Source organism: Anoplopoma fimbria, chromosome 5 (genome assembly GCF_027596085.1).
Source record: "Anoplopoma fimbria isolate UVic2021 breed Golden Eagle Sablefish chromosome 5, Afim_UVic_2022, whole genome shotgun sequence".
Classification (NCBI taxonomy): domain Eukaryota; kingdom Metazoa; phylum Chordata; class Actinopteri; order Perciformes; family Anoplopomatidae; genus Anoplopoma; species Anoplopoma fimbria.
The window spans coordinates 14,402,131-14,424,523 of record NC_072453.1 but is presented as its reverse complement, the minus strand read 5'-3'; the positions used below and the strand labels follow the sequence as shown (position 1 = coordinate 14,424,523).

Here is a 22,393-nt window from a genome sequence, read left to right as displayed (position 1 = left end):
CCCCTGCCAAGCCTCAGCAGAACAATCCAACCCCTGTGACTAAGAGGGAGGAGAGAGAGAGAGAGAGAGAGAGAGAGAGAGAGAGAGTCAAAGACAGAAAAAGGGAGAACCAGAGAGGAGGAGGGGAGGGTTAAAAAAAAAAAGAAAAGAGTAGAGAGGTCCAATTCTGTAGGGTAACATCAGGCTCCTACGTTATGCAAGTGTTCCCTTTTTTTTGCTCGCCTCACCCGGGGTTTTGATACAGATTGCATGAAGCATGATGGGTAATGCAGAACATTCGCTCCGTCCCCTCTTCACCAAAACAGCCTCCATTTAAGGCAACTCAGACATATTTTTACTCTACAATTGGAGCTGCAAAAGTGTCCAGCTGTAGCCAGGTTCAGACAGGTTTAAGCTCTGCACACACACACACACACACACACACACACACACACACACACACACACACACACACACACACACACACACACACACACACACACACACACACACACACACACACAAAATGGATATCCCAAAATGCACTCAGAGACAAACACCCACACAGAAAATATCTCCAAAGATGCACACAGAGACAAACACACAGAGAAAATAGATATCTTAAAATGTGCACACACGCATACACGCAACACACACACACACACACACACACACACACACACACACTCTCATAAGTCACAACACCTCATAGCGAATCAACAATCGCATCTTTGTTAAATTATCCAGGAAATTGTTTGCGGTGCTTTGATAACACAGGTGTTTATATGGTAATACCTTCAGGAGGCTGGATAAGAATGAAACAATAAAGTCATTAGGGTGTTACAAGAAGAAATGAAACCAGGCTCCTTCACACATACACACACACACACACACACACACACACACACACACACACACACTTATCACACACACACACACACACACACACACACACACACACACACACACACACACACACACACACACACACACACACACACACACACACTGTGTCTGAACCAGAAGAGGCTGAACTCTTTTACACAAATTCATTAAACGAAAGCTTTTGTCAGCCGCCGTAATGACCCTTGATGTGTGTGAACCTGAGCCAAGTTGTCCATGGAAGAGCAATTTATCTCTACTAGTGTGGTGGTTATACGGAAGATAAAATAAAATAGAATAGAGGAGAGTTTACGCAAGATGGAGTAGAGCATTCTTGGGAAGGTGGTCTCACCTAAGCCCTCCAAATAGCCCCACTTAAGGGCTTTTATCTGAAGTGTCGTGGTACAGAGTTTACGTAAGGAAGCACTGATATGAGGTGACCCGACCCACAACCCCTCGTGTGGTTTTCTTATTGACATAAGGCTTATTTCCCATCTGTCAACATTTCATATCCTCAGTCGTCTGGTGTAAATCTCTCCTCCGCTCACAGGCAGCAACCTTTGCTGAGCCCACTGAGATGTCATGCATACGTCTGTGGGCGTTGCTCAGCTCGGTTACATGTTCCTGTGTTGGGCGTCGCAGCTAGCTTAAAAAAAGAAATACCATGTTAATGAGACACCTTTGCAGTAACCAGAAGTCATGTTCCTCCTCTGGCATTTCCTTCACCTAGTTCAACAACTTCTAGCAGGTTTCATGACATGTTGGTTGACATCGATGGTCCAACTAGTGCTGGTCTGCCCAAAGACTTTTGCAAGTCATTCAGGTAGAGGTTGGCTGTTTTAAAAAAATATATATTATAATAATTTTGCACAATTTAAAAAAAAAATACACAAACATAACAGAGATAGTTAATCACAGTTCAGGAAGAGGGAGGAAGCCCACTGGGCTCATTTTAAGCCTCCACCTATATAATTTTCAATTTTCACAATATCATAGGGAACGTAATATTAATTAAAGAAGATATGACTATGTTGACATTGTTGAAAAGGTATTTTAACAAGATTTGGTATATAATAACAACAACAATACATTATCAACAACAGTTCAACACAGTCTGACACGTCTCTCGGTCAACTCACAGCAGGTCAAATCTCCTAATCTGGCATAGTGACCATCTGGAAAGACATAAATGTTGTGTGGTCTGATCCCAGCTTACTGTGAATAGTAATTACTAAATTTGAGCTGCTGGTTACTGAAAAGAAGAACTCGCTGTACTGTACTGTGTAACTGGGTTCTGGACAAGTCGAATCAATCTACTTTTTTTTCAGACAGAAACAAAACATAAATGCATTTTGTCCGTCCGAGTGAGGAGCAGTAAAGGGCGACCCACAGGCAGGGTGTGAACAAAGATGTCTATCCACAAAGGTGCCCTCTCTCATCTGATCCCGACACAGCTCTCCTACAAAGGAAGGGCTGTGCACAGCGTGCAGACGCTGCTAGACTGCCTCTGTAGGTAAATAATGAATCGGTCACACCTGGTGGCCTCTTACAGGCTCGCTGCAGCCTCCGTCCCTCTCTGGTGGTCGTTTGGGAATATAGTGTTTGTGTGTGTGTGTGTGTGTGTGTGTGTGGTGGATGTCTAACATTCATCAAAATTCTCCTGCAGTCTTCAATTTTGTCGAGTTTTCTTTAACCTTTAGCTTCATAAGGTCCACACTCTGAGGCGCTTTAACAGTGTTTGTTCTTTTAGTGTGTGTGCAGTGACATTGAGACAATAAGAGGCTTTAGTGGAGCCTCTGTGTTGGATATGACAACGTTAAGATGTGCCACTACATTACTAAATTACTTACATATCTACAGGCACCTAAAATAGAGAGACTGTGCTTAGACGTGTCACTTAAAACAACCCAGTGTCCATCACGAGGACAGACGATCTCATAAGAGAGATATCTTTAATGCCTTGGGACCACAAATGGCTTAAAAAGATAATTCAATATCATTATTTGTGATCACTTCAAAGGATAAAAGGACCGGCATAAAAGATTTCTCAAATACCCAATTGAGATGTAATGCATCATCAGTCATGCGAGCGGTCTCCCTCTCTATCAGGAAGGCTTGTCTCATTAAAAATACATGCAGCAGTATGAAGCTGAAGTGTACCAATCATACAAGCTTTTCCATAAAAAAAACTCCTCGTGCTGCTTTACAATCAGCAAGTAATGAACGGCTACATGCTGAAGTGGGCAGCATTCAAGGAAAGGACTAGGGTTGCTACTTATTTTCAATTTTGATCAATCTATTTTGATTCATAAATTGATTAATATTTAGTCTAGAACATTTTGATAGATAGCAGAAAATGCCCATGACAAGTTTCAAAAGTCCAAGGAGACATCTTCCAATTGCTTTTTCGGTCTGATCAACAGTCCAAAACCAAAAGATTTTTAATTTCCAATGACAAACAGAGCGAAGCTAATATTAATACATTTTCTATAAACGACTAATTGATTAATTGACTAATCGTTTCAGGACCCAAAAGATAGGACTTTTGACAGAATCTGTATTGCTGTCAGTCTCCACTTAGGCTACTGGAATCCGTAGATGTTTCTTTTTAGAAGTAGTTTATTTATTCAAGAAGAAAAACTCTTCCAGAAGAGGTAGATACGACTGCTTCAGCCCGGCTTATCAGCTTTGCGGGCCGTGTGTGGTGGAGATAGCGTGCAGCGAGTGTGCGTCACAGAGAGCGTGTGATTGGAGCCGGATTCAGGAGTCAAACACTGTTTTATCTCTCGTATATCAATCACAGTGCACTGTGGCCCCTGTGCACACGAAGCGCCGGAGCTCACCGCATTGTTTGTTGTAGCAACAGACCGACTCTGAAGTGGTATTGTGGTGCCCTTGTTTTTTTTGTTTTTTTCATATTTTCTGTAAAGGTTACTGCTCTGTTGTCAGGGAAGCAGCAGAACAGAGTCCTCAGACTGGAGGTTCACAAAGCTCAGCAAGAAGCGAGAAATAGAAAAATCATAGGAATGCTATTGCCAGCAGCTCCTCCAGTCAATAGTTCTTAAACAGGTTTTTTCGTGTTAACACAGATGCCACGCGAGGCAACAAGCTGCACTCCACTCCGCGAGATAAACTCTTGTCATCAAGGAATTAGAGTAACTATCTGCTTTGTGTGCTTTTTCCTTGTGAGCGAAACAACACGGCGGAATCAAAAGAATGTTTACTGGGACGCGCAAGAGAAGAAGTGGAAGTGGAGAACAACGCCATGTTTCCTGTCTAGTGATTTGTAAAAAAAAAAAAAAAAACCTCTTGAATTAATTTTGGCCTAGAAAGCTGGTACTGCTTCCAGGGAGTTTTCCCTATAAACAGTGGAAAGGAGACTCCTGCCCCTTGAGTTCTTTCCATTCTTTCCACAATGTGTGTGTGTGTGTGTGTGTGTGTGTGTGTGTGTGTGTGTGTGTGTGTGTCCTGTGAGGATTTGACCCTAAACTTTATTAGGATTTGACCCTAAAATATTAATGATACAAGTGAGTAGTTGAAGAATATTTCTGTATTAGTACGACTATTACTACTGTTTCTTATTTTCACCGTATAACCATTGTTATTTTCGGTTGTGATAAAATTATAAAACTGGGAAAATGGCAACATTGCAATGTCTGTCAAAAACAAACAAAAAAAAAAAAAACATTAGTCAGATGATGAAACAGGTTGCAAAGTATATCACTGTATTTGAGAAGTAAACACAAAAGGTATCACACCCAAAATGTCAGCATCAAGTCTGCACAACTCCTCTATGCACAGTAGGAACAATTACCTTTGGGAGTATCGTGTCAATTACTGATTGGAATGATAAGAGTCGTGTAAAACGGTCCACTGCAGCTATAAGTCAAATATAATCAAGAGGCTGTTGAACGCCTTCAGGAGCCCACACTTCTACTTTTCATTTGCCCTCCTTGTACTTTTTGTTTTGCTTTATGTGATCAAGATACTAAACTCTTTGCCCCGAGGCCCTTCTCCATTTTTCTTGATGTTTCTCCCTACAACACTCAAATCCACCGAGGCCAGGAAGAAAAACAACTTTTTCCAAGTTCAGTTGTAGAACATAATATTGAATCTTGAACACTGGTATTGACTCGTGTCCCACCAGACCAATTTAATCCGTGATTCAGCTCGCACAGAGCATCCAGCAAAAGGAATCATGTTGTTAAGCCCCCTTAATGAAACAGTCAGGGTGGACTCTCCATATCTTCTTGCACGCTAAAAAAAAAAAAGAAAAAGAAAAAGCTCATCTAAATGGAAAACACATTGTCTTCATTATTTGCAAGTGTTGAATGAAGGCAGTTGCCATGGTTACAGCCATCGGAGGCTGAAGCCTGGTTTGAGGCCAGAGGGGCTACAGGAACAAAGTGGCTCCTAATGGTGAGATTGTACAAATGGCTCTCTGAGAGGGTTATATATCGCTGGCATTTCCATGTTGGCCAACACAGTCGCAGGGCAGCAAGCGATCAGTTTCCCATCATGCCCTTGTGTCAGCGCGGCTAATGAAACAAGATAAATCTCACCAAGTTATTTGCAAATTCCACAGAACAGTCTGCTAAATATATACGTGGAAAACCATTTCTTAAATGGCAGCTCTGTGTTGTCTTCTAATGCATCCGCTTTTCTGTGTTGTCTTCCAATGCATCCGCTTTTTTAAGAGCCGTGCGGAAACTTCCAGTGTACACCAATCAAAATGCAGATTGTCTACACAGCATGGTGTCCACCCTGGAGAATTACAGCTGAATACTAAGCAGGAGAAAGCTCGCTCGCTCGCTCCGACTGCCGTTCATGCTTTTGAGGCAGGAAGAGGGAGGCAAAATGAGGGAGAGAAACAGCAGTGCTTAATTCATTTTTTTCTTGTCTGAATGTAGGTTAAATTACCTTTTAAAAAATCCCACACAGAATTGCATATTGCAGGTAAATTGAAGTCACTTGGCAGCTGATAAGCGGCAGAAAAAGACACACTGGGACTCGGGGACAAGGTGCCTTTTCACAGGCAAAAAAGAGACACGTCGCTAATAATAGAGGAAGTGGTCATGTGGGACCTCTCTGCCCTCCGATTCATGTCGGATAATAATTGGTTTACCTGATACGACGCCTTGTGATTGGACGGTGATGGGGCGGCGGTAAAACAAATTACCAGGGGGTTGACCTTTGGCAGCGCGATGTTGACCCCAAACCAGGGAGGCCGCCTGACAGGAACACCAACACACCTCAGTGCCAAACAAGCCAATCTGGATGTTAGCGGGTTCAATAGGATCTGACATAGACACTTACAGACAAGGGTGTGGGTTTAGTTAACACTCACTGCTACTATTCCCTGCATTTATGTATTTCAAGCTAGCAAATGACACATTTTAATGAAATCCGTTGTCATGCCTTCCATTACAATAGTAGTCTATCAAAAGGGTTTTTAAATGATATGCAAATTGATGTCATATTAATGCATCACTTTAATGCAGCCTCACTTACTATTTCTGTATTTTTTTTCATGAATAGAGAGCTGGCACTCAACAATAGACCATGTTGACTAAAAATAGCGCCGTCATTTACTGCCCCATCATGCTTTTCCAGGCCCAATCTGCAGATCTACTGCTCGGGCTGAGTGTAGCACGAACAAGCACTGCCAGTCAGAGGACTGCCAGACGAAACCCAGGGCAAGAAAACACCCTCACACTTCTCCAGTGCAAAGTGTGATTCAGAGCAAGTTTGAATAGTAGCAACACGCAGATTTCTGATCAACATGAACACAAGCAAGCCACAGAGTTCTGGTGTTTGCTGGCGGCTCCAAAGCTCCTCTTTATGTGAGGCTCTCCATTGTTAACGCATTAAGGTTCTGCACATCAGCGGCAGCTTGCCGTGTCTTGTTTGTGCAAGGTTATTTTACCCCTCATGAACAGGTTGTTCACACGTTTGAAAAGAGCTCTGTTTGTGCTGTAGCGAGCCTTTGTTTATCCGAGAAGACAAGAGTTCTCAACTCTCAAGACTTGTTTGTCCTTCCTGGGCTCAGACTCTCTCTGCAGTGGAGGATCGAGCGGGACTCTTTCTTCTTCTTCTTCTTCTTCTTGGTGTTCACTACCAAGCGTTCATTCATGTGATGAAAGAGATCTAAGGCTTTCAAAAAGGCCCCGGCGTGACGTCTACGATATCCATCTTGTTTTTTCCCTGTAGATCAGGACTAGATATACTCCCAATTTCAATTTAAATCCCAGGGAATCGTCTGCGGCCCTGCGAGGCACGTAGCACCGTCTCAAAAAGGCGCCGCTCGATATTATAACACAATTTGTATGTTAAAAAGGTGGCCCCTGTTGTTTAGATGTGTTTCTAAGTGCGAGTGTGTTTGTGTGTGTGTGTGTGTGTGTGTGTGTGTGTGTGTGTGTGCGTGAGCGTATCGACCAGCGGAGGATGTGTCGCTGACAGGGCAGCCCGTCTGGCCATTGTGTCGGGGAGGGGAGGCCGCTTGCTTTCAATCCATTATTGACTAATCTCATTAGTCGAGGATCCTAACACTGAATGAGCCGCAGAAACTGACTTCTCTCCCTCCCTCTCGTCGAGATACACCGATCACGTGCACACACACACACACACACACACACACACACACACACACACACACACACACACACACACACACAAACACACACATTCACATGCAAAAACGAAAACGCTTCATACTGAAGCCCTCTGCCACAGAGAAGAGGGAGTCACTTGTGATTATAGACAGCAGTTTTGAAAGAAGTAAGTTTTTTTTAGATTTTTTTTTTATTGCCCTTAATTAATCATTTTAATTAAGTGACTGCCTATCTACTGGATTAGCTAATTATATGCTCAGCACTTTTCTACCCGTGTCCTGACGTATGTGCACGCGCTCCCCCTCGCCTTTCGTCCCACGGCCGCTTGTACTGTATCACCGTGACAGCCTGTCCTGGTCGGCTGCTCACGGGTCGCTCTCACCTGTGCGTCTGTGAAAACAAGCGCCTTTGCATATCGGCTCTCTCGTGGCAGCGTGCACTTTGCAGTCATAGAAAAGGAGATGCAAAGTGTCAATTTGATTTGCACAGAGGATTTATGATCGTCGCCTGATCACGCAGCAGCTTCACATTGTTGTTGTTTTTTTTTTTTGTTGCCGGCCAGGTGACTTAAAGGCCGCACACCTCTGCAGAGAGAGAGAGAGAGAGAGAGAGAGAGAGATTCAGCAGAGCACTGCAGAGAGAGAGAGAGATTCATGACCCAGCCAGCCTGTAATTGCTGATGGTTCAGCAGTTTTCAGGGCACTGAAACAGGAGGATACGGAATTTCTCCTCTTTTTTTCCCCCCCGCTTCCTGCAGCATTCATTTCCTCCTCCTCCCCTCTGATCCAGTGAGTCTCTCTCTTTCTCTCCCTCAGTGTCTCGCTGCCTCTCACACCTTCCCTCTCTGTCTGTCTGTTTATATGTTTGTCTTTAGCTGTGTGTGTGTGTGTGTGTGTGTGTGTGTGTGTGTGTGTGTGTGTGTGTGTGTGTGTGTGTGTGTGTGTGTGTGTGTGTGTGTGTGTGTGTGTGTGTGTGTGTGTGTGTGTGTGTGTGTGTGCTACCGCAGGCTGCATTGTTTATTTTCACCTGTCAAGCTACTTCAACTTCCCCGATGGATAATGTGGGGCTCTGCTCTTTGCCAACACCTAGATGGGTTGTAGCTAAACAACACCCATGAACGTACAAGATATGAATATTATACAAGGCGTTGATATACAAGTGGAAAAGTCCTCTCTTCAATACTAAGGGGGTACCCGTGCTTATATGAATGATCGGTTGACTGAAAATTCATTCATCGCTACATTTTCAAGTAACAATGCCAAACCTATGCTGGTTTTAGCTCCAATAATGTGAGGATGTGCTTTATACTGTTATATATTTCATATCTATATATATATAGTAGTGTCCTAATGACATGGGGAAATAAACCTCGATAGCTCACCATTGCTTTATTGAAGGAGTGATATGTCAGATTGGGGGTTCTAATACGCTTTAAGCACCCTTTGATGACACAAAATGGTATAAATAAACAAACTCTCCACATTATAAAGCATTTGTGCAAGCTATTTCTTTTCTTTAGCGTCTATATAAGAGATTATGTGATGTTTTTTTGTATATTTGTGTGTGTGTGTGTGTGTGTGTGTGTGAGAGGACGGGGCTGTTATCGCTCCATTTGACAGCACAAGTCTTGAATTGCATAACGCCTCCTCTATCCTGGCATTCAATATTCATTTGATGTTATTTTTAGCTTCGCTGTAAGATTATATAAAATGAGACATAGTGTTCTACAAACATGTGATCCGCATCACTGAGACTACTTGCAAGCTCCTAGGCTTTCCTTTTTCTTTTTTTTTATATCCTGTAGCGAGTTCACAAAGAGCATCTCACAGTAGGATTGGGTGAAATAATATACATTGAAATGAAATAATTCAGGAGGTCTGCTCTATGCATAAAAAAAAAAAAAAAAAGAAAAAGAAAATATTGAAAAAATGTCTTCCCTGTTTGATTGAGGAGCCTTGGTAGTCTCCCTCCCTGGAGAATCTCCTTTTTCTCCCCAGACACATTGGCATTCTCCGCAGCCACACGTGAGATGAGAGGCTTACCGTTTCATTTACACAATGGCAATCAAAACATGGCAGCCCCGCCATCTCTGGCAAATTAGAGCGGTGCCAAGTGGCGAGTTGTGGACTCGATCAGAGGCCGCCGAGGGGAGGTGGAGGTCGGTCTGCTGCATGGAATTCATCACATGCCTGTGTTCCTCCATGAGGAAGATTTGTGACTGATATAAGTCAGCCTGCGCTACCTAACCTCTGCCTAACCCCCTCCCCCACACACACACACACACACACACACACATGCTCGGACACAGACACACTGCCTGGTTCGGGGGTAGGCCGAGAACCGCTGCAGTCAAAAGCGGATCAAGCGTCCGCCTGTCTGGTAATGTGTTGTCATTGACCAATTAGGAAATCCAGATCAAACAGGGAATGGCGCAGGGAATGGCCCCCTCGCTGCCTCTCTCTAAGCACGCCGCTCTTTTTAATTGAGCACATTTGTGGAATGAGAGGCTTCTCCCTTGAGGGACCGATGGCTGCAGATACGAGCAAGCTGTTAACACAGGATCAGTCCGCTCAGCAAGGTTATCAAACAACATGCTGATATTTAAAAAAAAAAAAAAAAAATCTTATGAGCCATGCCAGTTAGAGGATCCCAATGTAGGTCTGTGGAGGGTAGGAGACGATTGTTTTCAGAGGATGCAGGTCTGTGAAAGTTTGGACAGAAGTTAACGAAAAGAGTGGATATTCTGTGTCCTTTGCAGATAGCGTAATCAAAATTATTGGATCAGAAATCTGTCAAAAGTCGATTGATAAGTTGAGTGAAAGAAATAGAACATTCATCTAACGTGAATAATATTAAACATTGACCACAGTGGCCACAGTTGACAGTCACAAGATATTGTTAAGTACTAAAACATAGTGTAACAGTTGACGTGGAGTCATGAAATCAACTAACTTACTCTGTAATGTTCATTTAGCTAAAGGTGGCTAACATTAGCCACCATAAGCTACTGGTCATACCAGACCAAGTAAGTGCGTAGCAGCAAAACCTCTTGAGTGTTTTGAATTTAGCAATAGTTGTAATTTATGATTTTTATGAATTAAACAGTTCCTTTTTAAGAGGTAGACTGTTATGTCTTCCTCCTAAGTTCTATGCTTTAATGTAGTTTAGAGACATGATACAGATAAAACCATTAATTGATTGATCAAAACGATAAAGGATGGATTATTATACCATGACAGTAAGTCAAGATACAGACACTCAGCTTGTGACATTTTTAAATAGAGATGTTAGCGAGGTCCTTATGAGTGCTGGCAGTTTGATGGTATGTCTTCACAGGCGTCTTGGAGAAACAGAGAGAGCTCATGTTGCTGCTGTCCATCAGAGCCGGGGCGGGTTGAGCTCATGCACTATTTAAAAATCTCTCCCTCTCACTCTCTGCGTCTCTCTCTCTCCTCCCATTCACTGTGAAAGTCACAAAAGGCCAAAGTTCACTGGCACAATGGAGACCAGGAGGTCCTCCATCCCCCTGCCCACACCAACAACCCCTTAAAACACACACTAGCCGGCAAAACACACACACACACACACACACACACACACACACACACACACACACACACACACACACAACTTTCCCCTGACAGTGGTGATACACCGCCCGCACACCGTGCCGTACACACTTGCGAGGGCAGCAAACACACAAACACGTACACACCCCTTGTGTTCTGCTCTCACAGCCCTCTTTGAATTCCTTCCCATGTATCTTGCAGCTTGCCTGTCACTCCTCCTCCACCCCCTCCACCCCCCAAACGCACTATCAGTGTCTCTCTCTCTCTCTCTCTCTCTCCCAGACCTCATAATGGCTCCTCCTGGGTAGCGGCTGCGTCTGCGGCTCACGCTATTTCAAAGTTTTGTGCTGTGCAGATTAAGCGTGGTATGTGGAAAATGAACAGCCACTCACAGGAGGGACACATGAGCTGAATGCATAATAAACCAGGAGAGTGGTAATAAAAAAGAAAAAAAAGGAAAGCAGAGAAAGGAAGGAAGGTGGGGGGGCGGGGGGGGGGGGGGGGCAAAAGAAAAACAGTCACTCACAAGTTGTCTGAAGCGATGTCAGCACCTCCACGGCAACAATATCACTCACCGAAATGGGAATAAAATGCATCTTTGACTTTTCCTCTGCGCTCACGATTCACAAAGTGTTTCTGGGGGTGGGGGGGCTGAGGGTTGACGGCTTTCTTTTGTGAGATATTGAGTGTGAATTCACCTCAATCGCAACAGTCACATAGGTTTACACTTTGGCTCGCTGGCTTCATCATCATCATCATCATCATCATCATCATCATCATCACATGCCTCCAAAATTCCTGGAGGATTGCGGAGCAGAGAGGGGAGCATGGCAGCGAGCTGGGAGGATGATAGAGCACCACAGAGCACGAGGCTAGCTGTTAGCTTCAGCTAGCTAGCTGTTAGCTTCAGAATGCGCAGCTTTTTTTTTTTTCTTCTGGTTGGGCTCTTTTGGAGGCGACACGCAGTCATGTGGCTCCTCTGTGCTGCCTCCAGCGCCCCCCCCCCCACCCCCGGGGATTGACCGCCCCACTCCCCTCCTCTGCCATTAGCGTAAGGGTGGAGGGGAAATTAAAAAGAGTAGCTGTTTTGGAGGAGGCGGTAGAGGGGCAAACAGGAGGCGGAGAAACCACTACGATGCTCCTCATGTTTGCGTGTGGGATGCATGGGACAAAATCTTTTCCTCCCTCTCGCTTGCTCTGGTTGCTTGGCTAGTTGGAGGGTGGGAGGGTGGGTGGGGGTGGGGGGGCTTGGTGGTGTAGCGAGACTGGCCCCCATCTGCCTTTTGTCCCTTTTCTTTTTCTTTCTCTTTTATCGCGGGCGGAGAACGGCCTCTGAGACTTGGTGAAACGTTACACTTGGTTAGAGAGGAGATATTGCTTAGGCCCCTCTATGATCCCCCAACCCTCTGTTTTCTTCTCCTGCCGCTGCTGGGGTGGAGTTGGGGGGGGGGGGGGGGGGGTGTAGCATCAGCAATGGTGGGGGTTTCAACCATACCCCCACCCTCCTGCCCCCACCACCATGCTCCCTTTGCTTTTCTAATCACGCTGCAGATGTGCCTGATGGCTGAACAATCTCTGTGTACTGAACGTGGGGCTCCCACAGGAATCCAGGAGGCTTGCTTATGTGAGCTGTCACGAAAAAAAAAAAAAAAAAAATGTGGGTCTGCGTGAGAGAGAGAGAGAGAGAGAGGGAGAGAGAGAGAGAGAGAGAGAGCAGGTTGAGGGAGTTAGAGGGAAAATGGGAGATGGAGAAAGACAGAGGGGAAGAGGGAGAGATCAGTGAACAGCGACAAACGCAGCAGGGCTCCTTGAATTGAGTGTGTGTGTACAATGTGTGTGTGTGTGTGTGTGTGTGTGTGTGTGTGTGTGTGTGTGTGTGTGTGTGTGTGTGTGTGTGTGTGTGTGTGTGTGTGTGTGTGTGAGTGAGTGGCACAACTGCGAGCCCACCCTTGCTCACGGTTGCCGCTGGAGCTGCAGACCAAACCACATTAAATAAAAGAAATCCATTCCCAAGCCTGTTAAGGAGCCATGTGTGGAGGTGTGTGAGAGAGAGAGAGTGTGTGTGTGCGTGTGTGCACTTGAGTGGCTGCGTGTCCATATGTGTGTGCAGCAGAGAGAAATGGGGGAAGGGGAGGCGGAGGAGGTGATGGAGAAGGGGCTGAGGGGAGGAGGAGGTGGAGCAGGGAGGTGGGACAGGCAGGAGGCAGCTCACATTATCCTCCGTGCCAGCTCTGGATGGAGCCTGCCGAGGATTATGGCACATTCTGTAAAGCAACAATGGAAGCGGCGCCGATTCGTACACATTTCCATCCTCTCCTGCTTCTCCCTCCGTCGAACAAACACAGCTTTGTCCTCGCTGCCCGCCTGGCCACTTACCAGGCGGAGAACCAGGCAGACACCTGGAGTCCTGGATCTGCCCTCTCCAAACTAAACACCCTCCTCCCTCAGAGCAAGAAAACGGCGTCCCTGCAACGTTGAGGTAATTAAAGGGGGAGCGTTTTCCCGTCGGCCTTGGCCTGACAGTCGGAAGGAAACAAGACCCTATCTAGGAATCAAAGCTCATTAATATCATGAGGGTGAAGAGATGCTTCCTCGTCCTCCTCCCTCATCTTTACCGCCCTTAAGCAAGTGCTGCAAACAGTCAAACCCAAGTCAATGATGGCGCAGATTAGCCCTTTATTGCCTAATTCACCTACAACAGATGACACGCCGGGACGCGACCACCTTGAGCAGCTCGTCTCCACGTGTCCCCATGAGGTGCTAGAGTGATGCTGATTCCTCTGCTTAGGCCACCTTGTTCCGTTTTAATAGTGTCAGCAGTACTTTGAGCTTCCGATTAGTGAGGTGCGTCTGTTTCTGTGTGTGTGTGTGTGTGTGTGTGTGTGTGTGTGTGTGTGTGTGTGTGTGAGTGTGTGTGTGTGTGTGTGTGAGCTGGTTGAGGGGGGTGTTTCACACAGCTCTGTGGAGGTGTAACACCCTGCCTGTAGTGTTGTTGTAAAGCACATTAGGAGTGACTGAGGGTGTTGTTATAGTATCATGATGCCAGTCCAGCACTCAAGGGAAGGTGAGAGGATCTGTGTGTGTGTGTGTGTGTGTGTGTGTGTGTGTGTGTGTGTGTGTGTGTGTGTGTGTGTGTGTGTGTGTGTGTGTGTGTGTGTGTGTGTGTGTGTGTGTGTGTGTGTGTGTGTGTGTGTGTGTGTGGTCGGATGGTGGTCAGTGCGGCTTGCTGTCTTTCTGCTCCTGCAGCCACCCTCAGAGTCTCTGCCTTTGTACAAACCTTCTCGGCCGAGTCCATCAAAAGGCGGGAAATGTGTCTTTTTTCAAACACACCTGCATACATTGTTAAAGCATAAATTCCGTTTATTAAACCCTTCTCTCAATAACGTGTTTAGCTTATTGCTACTTGGATAGTTGGCGTGCAGAGCAATGCATGTGCAGAGTCTGACGATAGAATAGAGAAAGGGGAAGTTTCTCTTTGAAGTGTGTACGTGCAAGGTGGTTTTTTGACTTCACAACTAGTTCCTGATTAATTCTGCTTCAATACTTCACACGTATGATGTCACTAACACTCAAAGTGGGCAAGAGGACATTTTTTTGTCTGGCATTTAAACATAAATATTTGCATATTCATGTGTTTTTAGAACTCAAACTACATCAGCACTATGATCATTTCAAGCTGTATTTTGTTTTATGCCATCTGTATGTAAAACATATCTGGTTGTGATATTTTCATAGTTTTTTTGCCACCATTCCCATCAGTAATAATAACACTGTGTTCACCCAGTTGAGATGTGAGAAAGCAGTCAGGTGATATTACCCACATTACAGGAACATTCACCTCAAAATAAAGTATTTAAGATAATCCGGCTGAATAGTTGGTTTGTTTACAACCTGTCTGATTTCTTGTCCTGTGGTATTTTACTGTAGCAGACCTTAGCAATTACTTTGGTGAACAATGTTATCATAACCAACAGCCAAAAGGTGCGTAAATAAGCCCCAAGTTGTAATAAACTGGAAATATCCTTTTAGCAGCAGTGCGCTCGGCCCCAGAGCAGCCTGACTGTTTTGGTTCACAAGCCATTTATATGAATAAATTAAATCTGTTTACCACTTCCCTGTGCCTTGACGGCTCAGCTGAGAGACTGTGTAAAGCAGCGAGGGTTCGTGATCCATTTGTTCTGCTGTGATGGTGGGATAAAGCTAATCATTGTCTACACTTCTCCCCCTCAGACTGTTTTCATCCTGCCTGGCGGAGGCGCACAACTCGTCTGCGTTACATTAACAGGCTAAAAAAACTCCGTTTGAAGATGCAGGGTCGGGTTTTTGGGTGTCTGAAATACTGTTTAGATTGTGACAGTTCAAAAAAAAGCAATCCCTCTTACTTACCGGGGAGATAATGTTCTGCTTTAGTGTCTTCGTTCAACATAATTTAGCGTCAACCGTCTCCTCCAGTCGTCGCACAGTTTTGTCATCAAATTAAATCCGCAGCCCCCTTTTCAAGGTACACTTATGTAACATGATCACGTAATGTGACAAACATGGACCGTGCCTGACGGGGGGACAATCCCGTCCTCGGCGGGGGTGCCGTGTGGAAACAAAGCTTTTAAAGTGGTGGTGCAGTGGGGGAAGAAAAACATTGTTTTACCCTAGAGGTGGGCTGATGGCACTGTGAAAAGCCCATTTGAAGAGGTAGGCCTCATCTGTCACTGGGCAATGGAGGAGGCAGCCATGCAGAAGCCCCCTGATTATAAAGAGATAATTTCATCCAATCCTCCGGTGGTGCTCCATCACCTCGCCGCCATCCTCCACTGCCTTTCATATTTGTTCCCAGCCCGCATCTCCTCACCCGTTTCGTTTTATTACAGCTCCCACTCAATACATATATTTTAGCTCCCCCCTTGAATAGGGAAGGAAAGCAGGTCTCCCTCCTCCCCTCCCACTCTCCATCCCACCTCCACTCCACTCCACTCCCCCCCCTGCGTGTCTTTTGTTGTGCAGGAATCCGCAGCCCCTCTACTTGTTGTGTAACGCCTGCCGCGCAATTTTAGTAAATCAAGCTCAAGTAGACGCACGCATCGGCGACCGATTTCCCCTCGCCGGCTCAAAACTGTTTTTTCTGGGGTAACTGGCTGAATCACGGCAAATAGGTTCACATTAGGTAATGGGGCAGAGAACATAATGAATGATAACATCTGTAAAATAGAAAGAATAAAAAACAAACAAAAAAAGGGCTGAAAATAGAGTGAAGCCTCATAATTGCATCTGTTGTCATATCTCCACAGCATCGCTGGGTTTAATCTTTCATTTGGCTCTTGTTAGTCATTAAAGATATAACAAAGGAATGGTGTTTAATTAGAACAAGAAAATTAAATTACTCCCCGGCACACACTTTTTAAAATGATCTTGGGAAGATGATACATGTAAATATATGGAGCCCCGGCTTTTCACAGCGCTCGGAGGTCAGAAGTGTGATTACAACGTGTGTTTAACAGAAAAAAATTAGGGGCGGGGAATGGAAGCCCACCTCTTTATTTCCCCTCGTTTTAACTCACCGCTGGTGCTAAGAGGGATGACATGGAGAGAAGGGGGGGGGAAAGAGGGGGGAGAGAGAGAGAGTGAAGGGAAGGGAAGGGCAGGAGGGTAGAGAGACAGGGAGAGACAGGGAGAGCAGGTCGACGCGCTCATCAATAACCACAAGGTCAGACAGGCAGTGGCGGGCTGAGTGGGCCCTGTTAGGAAGCAGCAGCTGAGGATTTGTAGAGCTTGTAAAGGCTTAAAGCAACACCGCTCCGCCTTCTTTGTGCCACTAGACAGGCCTTTGAAGGGCCAGGGAGACACCTGCTGGTGGCTGAGGGGCACGATGGTCCAAGGGGGCCGCCCTCCTCGCCAAGGAGCAGCTCGCTGTCAGCTGGCACGGAGAGAGAGAGAGAGAGAGAGAGAGAGAGAGGAAAACACTGGAGGGATGTGCGGAGAAAGTCAATGCATGACCATTTATCAGCTTAGGAGGATCCTTTTTTTTCTCGTGTGTCTCTTAATGTCTTCATTGCAAAACCCCTAATTCTGCTAGTAGTGTTGGTGTTTATACATTTTAAGATATTCATTTACTGTATTTTATTCAGATTTCTTTCACTATTAATCTTTTGACCGTCTTGAAATCAGGATATTTTCTTATCGTAAACAGAATATATTGAATCAGGCTTGTTGACTCCCGTTCGCAAATGCCTTTAAATGACCATATTTAGTCCCACAAAACCCTGCCACGGCACAAAGGTGTCCAACTAGGACCTCCCTCGAGTCTCAAGCGACAGAAATGGCAACACACAGATACTTTCTTTTTGCAATGAGGGAATAGAAAATAGAAAAAAAAAATCCCCTGACATCTCTCTCTCTCTCTCTCTCTCTTTCTTTATTTTTGATGAGCTTTCTAATTTATGGAGAGGAAGTCACTCGCGGGTCCTTCTTTCCTCTCAAGTACAGGCATGAGCAGCTCCAATAGGTAGCATAAAAGCTCTTTAGCTGTCTAGTGGAGTAGATTACTGGCCCTACCGTTAAATCCAGCTAGAGACCCCTAAGTGAGCATTATCAGTATGGTGCAGCATGCTGTCTCTCTCTCTCTCTCTCTCTCTCTCTCTCTCTCTCTCTCCCTCCCTCATCTCACCGGTACTTTGTGCAGTGAAATTTTTCTCAGTGTGTGATGGTAATGGAGAAAGATGGCGTGGGGGGTTGGGAGGGTGGGGGGGGGGGGGGTCTGAGTGATGTGGGGGGTGGGGGGAGTGTTTGAGTGAGAGATGATGCGCCGCAGGAAGAGATGTCCCTGCAGTAGCAAGTAAGGAACGATTGAGACAAGATGAGATAAAGGAGGACTGAAGGGAGGAAGATGGAGGTAAAGATGGAGGGATACATTTCCATACCACCACCCAAATATATGTGCCTGTTAATTCCCTCACCCCTCCCCTTGAAGCTGCAGGTCACTACGAGTTACGGCCGACACCCCGAACGCGATATTATTATTTGATGTTTGTGACGCACGTTAAATCGGACCACCGCGGGGCCGCAAGCTGATAACCTTTAATGTGTCTTGTAGTGCTTTTTAAACTTGTGATAACGTCATGTAAGCGTGGCAGATCACAGCCTCCGTTTGCTTGCCTTTCCGTGAAGAAAAAAAATGATTCCTCCAGAAAAAAAGAGTGAGAGAAAGAGGTTTTCCATAAGCTGCTGCTCCAAAAATCAATAGTGCGCTGTAAGAGGGTTTTGTTAGAGGAACTCTTATGTAGCTGTAGAGCGGTGGGAGGGGGGGAGGAGGGGGAGGGGGAGAGATGAAATGTAGAGCATGTCTGGGCCCAGGGTACAGATAATTGTTAACCAAAGATTACACAATGGCTAAGTAATGTAAACAGAGAACCACATGCCAAGTTAATGTTCTCACAGGCCGGGATGTAAGGGTTTCATGCAGTTTTCTGAGTCACTCTACAAAATGTGTGTGTGTGTGTGTGTGTGTGTGTGTGTGTGTGTGTGTGTGTGTGTGTGTGTGTGTGTGTGTGTGTGTGTGTGTCTCCAACTTGGTTCATTTTTGCCCCTGATGTGCTTTTAAACATGGTCAGACGTCCTCTCTAAGCCGTCCAGTGCGTCCTCTCCGAAAAGGTGTCTCGTAGTGTTCTGGGGGGGGGGACAGACTGCCAGGGCTTGTTACGGGTGTCGCAGGAGCTGAGAGGAATGTCATCCTTTGGGCTCTCTGAGGTGCTTGTCACCTGCCAAATCAATATCTCCCTGCTCAGTTCACGCCCCCCCCCCCACACACACACATATGTACACGCTAAACTGCAATATCCTGTTGGTGATGGGATTGGCAGCTTCCCAGAGAAGAGGCGAGCTTTAACACGTGTGTGTGTGTGTGTGTGTTTTCTGTTGCAGAACGCTCCAGTTTAATGGCTGGCAGATAGAGGCCGAAGAGGGACAATCAACATGAACTCGATTCCGTCGATGGACAGACACATACAGCAGACAAATGACCGTCTGCTGTGTATCAAACAGGTGAGAGTCTTGTGTCAGCTGTCTGTATTCATATTGATGACGATGCATTTTTACATTTGAAAGAGTTTTGGCAAGAGAAATTGTTAAAGAATCTTCTGAAACACGTCTAAGTATAAATCAGTTGTCAGAGGGGGAAAAGTACATATAGGACGTACAGCTTATAGGCTAACAAACGAATGTAAAAGTATTTGTATCTTAATGAAGCACTTTAATTCCGCACGGTGGTAAACTGTAAAAATACACTGTGGTATTGCTACTTCTACTTAATTTCAGTCAGCCGCGGGACATATTGTTATGTAAACATAGATTACAGCGCTGATATTCGGCATCTGGGCTCTGACCTCGTCATTCTCAAGGAGGAAGCTCAGCACAGCAGGGAGTGACGGTAATAACTTTCTCTTAAGCAGAATGAATAATCGCAGGCTTCAGGTGGATGCTTGGTTGAGCCTGTGTGTAGTGTAGCACTCAGGTTAGCTGTGTGGAAGCAGACATGGCAGCAAAAAGACTGAAGTGTTAAAGAAAAGGGAAAAGTGTTACTTCCTCCACCATTCAGTACATTTATGATGTAAATAACCAACAGAAATTCTAGTCCATATGAATCCATTTTTGGTGTTTTCATCTTTTAAATTAGAGTGTTCAATTCTTTTCAGTGGGTTGAGATAAAATAACAACCCTTCTATCTGATGACTTTTCCAAAGAAATGGAGCAAAAACTGTTTTTCTTGATAAAAAAATGCATTTTTCAGAGATATGAAGTGCAACTTTTATGGACAGTCATTTCTATATTTGGGGTTATATGATTGGCTAGTAGGAAAGTAACAATCAAACACTCCAGGTTTTCTTTTCTAAGTTTGTGCCTGTACACACATTGTACCGGCACTGTACAGTCTAGTCCCCTAGTCTTCCTGTTAGGCCCCAGTAAAGTGACTTATCTGCTCGATCTCACTATCAGGACTGTGGTGTGACTCAGGTTACTGACTGGGGTCAAAGAGCGGAGGCTCCCCTCCCTCCCCCATCATCACCCTTCCTTCTCCCTCCACCACCACCACCACCGCTGACTCCCAGCGACTCCTTTTGTTCTCGTCTCCCACCGTTTACTGCGGGACGAATCTCTGGCAGAGTGAAACAGACATACTTGCGTAACCCCGGGCTACAGGGCTCCCTGCCTTTGATCTCTTTTTCTTAACTGACGGCGCGTTTTGTTTCTGCGCTCTGTGCCGAGGTCCCACCTCCTGAAAGGTACACCAGAGGGCCTTCGGGACAATGTATGGGGCTTGCACTTAAACACGAGTGCGGACGTGGCAAATTGTTTTACCCTCGGCAGGGAGTTCCCAGCTATTACTGAGAAATAGACAAGGTGAGGCAGATAGCAAGACGGGGCGAGTGTTTAGGGAGCAAACAGAGGGAAGCCCCTATGTGCCAAGCCAAGCTTTGATGTCCTTAAGTAATAAGCTAGAGAGAGGTAAACACTCCCTGTCTCCAGTCTGGTTACCTTCTTCACAGCAGGATATTAAATATTCAATATCCCTTCCTTCTTTAGTTGTATGGGAGGTGAAATTGGATTCCATGAATGCACTGTATTGTTAATAGCTAATGAATTATTCTGTGAAGGAAGTTGACAGAACAAGAAAAAAAAAAGAGGGTTTTCGCATCTGTCTAACACAAAAGAGCAAACAATTGAAATGTTGCGGGGGTTAAATGTGTTAACCCCCGCAAGGCAAAAATTTAAACAAACACGTCCCGATGTTCACGGCCGGGGAAACAGCACATGGGTAAACATGCCAATTAGAGAGATCCATGGCATACAAGGAGGCCTCAAGTCCATCTAATAAATGGTTAAGCGCCGGGTCATTTCAAACCAACCAGTAAGAGCCAGCACCCTGCTAATAGAGGCAGCTTTGTGCCGCAGACAATCAGGGTTTGGAAGGCCCGCATAATAAATACCATTTATGTCCTGCCAATTAGACTAGCAGTGAGCCCATTCAGCCGGCCGTCTATTCTCCTCCCCGCACACAAAGATGATCATCAGGGGAGATCAGAACAATTAACTCACTATCTTCTCCCCCTGCTCCCCATTGTCCAATATCCAAGCCATTAAAATAATTAAGGAAATATTGTAAACCAATCCAGCTGTTTGCTTTAATTGAAAGTGTGCACATGCTGAAAATGTTGGCATCTAGAAGGCGATGCGGACGTGGAGCAGGAATATAAATGAAGCCTCCTCCATTGTGTTGTTGTTCTCTGGAAGATGTGACATGTCTGTCTGAATACTCCCAGCCAGCGCGGCGGACAGGGGAACAAATTGATTTTGTTGCTCAAATGATAAATTACTGCTGAGCGCGATGATAAAGTGGAGGAAATTGGAATCTGTCAGCCTGATTGAATCATGGGTTGAAAGTTAAATCAGAAATCATTACGGTGGCAATTTTTAAATTACCGTCCTGTTGTGAAATCTTCAATAATGTGATTTCTAAAGAATAACGCCACCAAAACTGTTAATAAACTACGGAAACGTGGTTATTGTTCACACCAGTACACTAATTTAGATATTTGAAAAATGTCTGTCTTGTTTACTTCTGCATTGTTTGGCATTGGCGTTAAGAGAGCAGGTAAATACTTACAACATAGTACTGAATAAACAGTGGGGGTTAATGACAAGATGGGAGTTGATGGCATTTTTCACTATTTATGGACATTATCAAAAAAAGAATCAGCAGATCAACAGACACTGAAATATGGGCAGCATCACTGGTACTTTATACGTTGATATATGGAAAAGAGTATTTGTTTCCTGGTGGTTCTAAATACCTCAAGGGAACATATCTCCAACTTTTAGCAGCAAAATAAATATGTTCGCTTGTTTAACCTCCAAACAGACGAGGATGTTTTAAAAAAAGATACATAAAAACAGTTATCTGACTTCACCACCAAACACACAGTTTCTCTCAGTGGCAGTTTGTTTTCCTCTCGCGTCCTAGAATTGCACCGTAGTGAACACTTTGGGGGGAAGATGGGCTCCGTGATACCGCCGGTATCTATTTCAGAGGCAGTATTTTTCCTCTCGCCGTGGGGAAGCCAGTTTTGCTGTCAGACTCAACACTCAGTGATTCGTACAGGGGTTCGACGGAAACTATGAACTCTCCCCTCGCTGCAGGAGCACTTCCTCAAACTGAAAGCGTCAATATTTCATGATAAACTGCGAGACAACCCCTCGGCTGCTGCGCTGGCTATGCAGCTGTTTTTGTCTGCCACTGTGTTCTGTTCCAGGGTTAATTGTCTCCATTAATATGTTTTCAGTGCTCTGGGGGCGTTGCTGAATAAC

General features: G+C 45.1%; 1 protein-coding gene across 2 annotated transcripts in view; it reads left to right on the top strand.

Moving 5' to 3' along the window:
* LOC129091083 (zinc finger MIZ domain-containing protein 1-like) overlaps window positions 1–22,393 on the top strand; it is a 105,173-nt gene that overhangs the window by 50,426 nt on the left and 32,354 nt on the right. For both annotated transcript variants that reach the window (XM_054598541.1, XM_054598540.1), the window contains exon 3: window positions 18,953–19,072. In XM_054598541.1, the coding sequence (XP_054454516.1) occupies window positions 19,004–19,072 (69 nt within the window). In that variant the 5' untranslated portion in view covers window positions 18,953–19,003. The remainder of the gene's footprint in view (window positions 1–18,952; window positions 19,073–22,393) is intronic.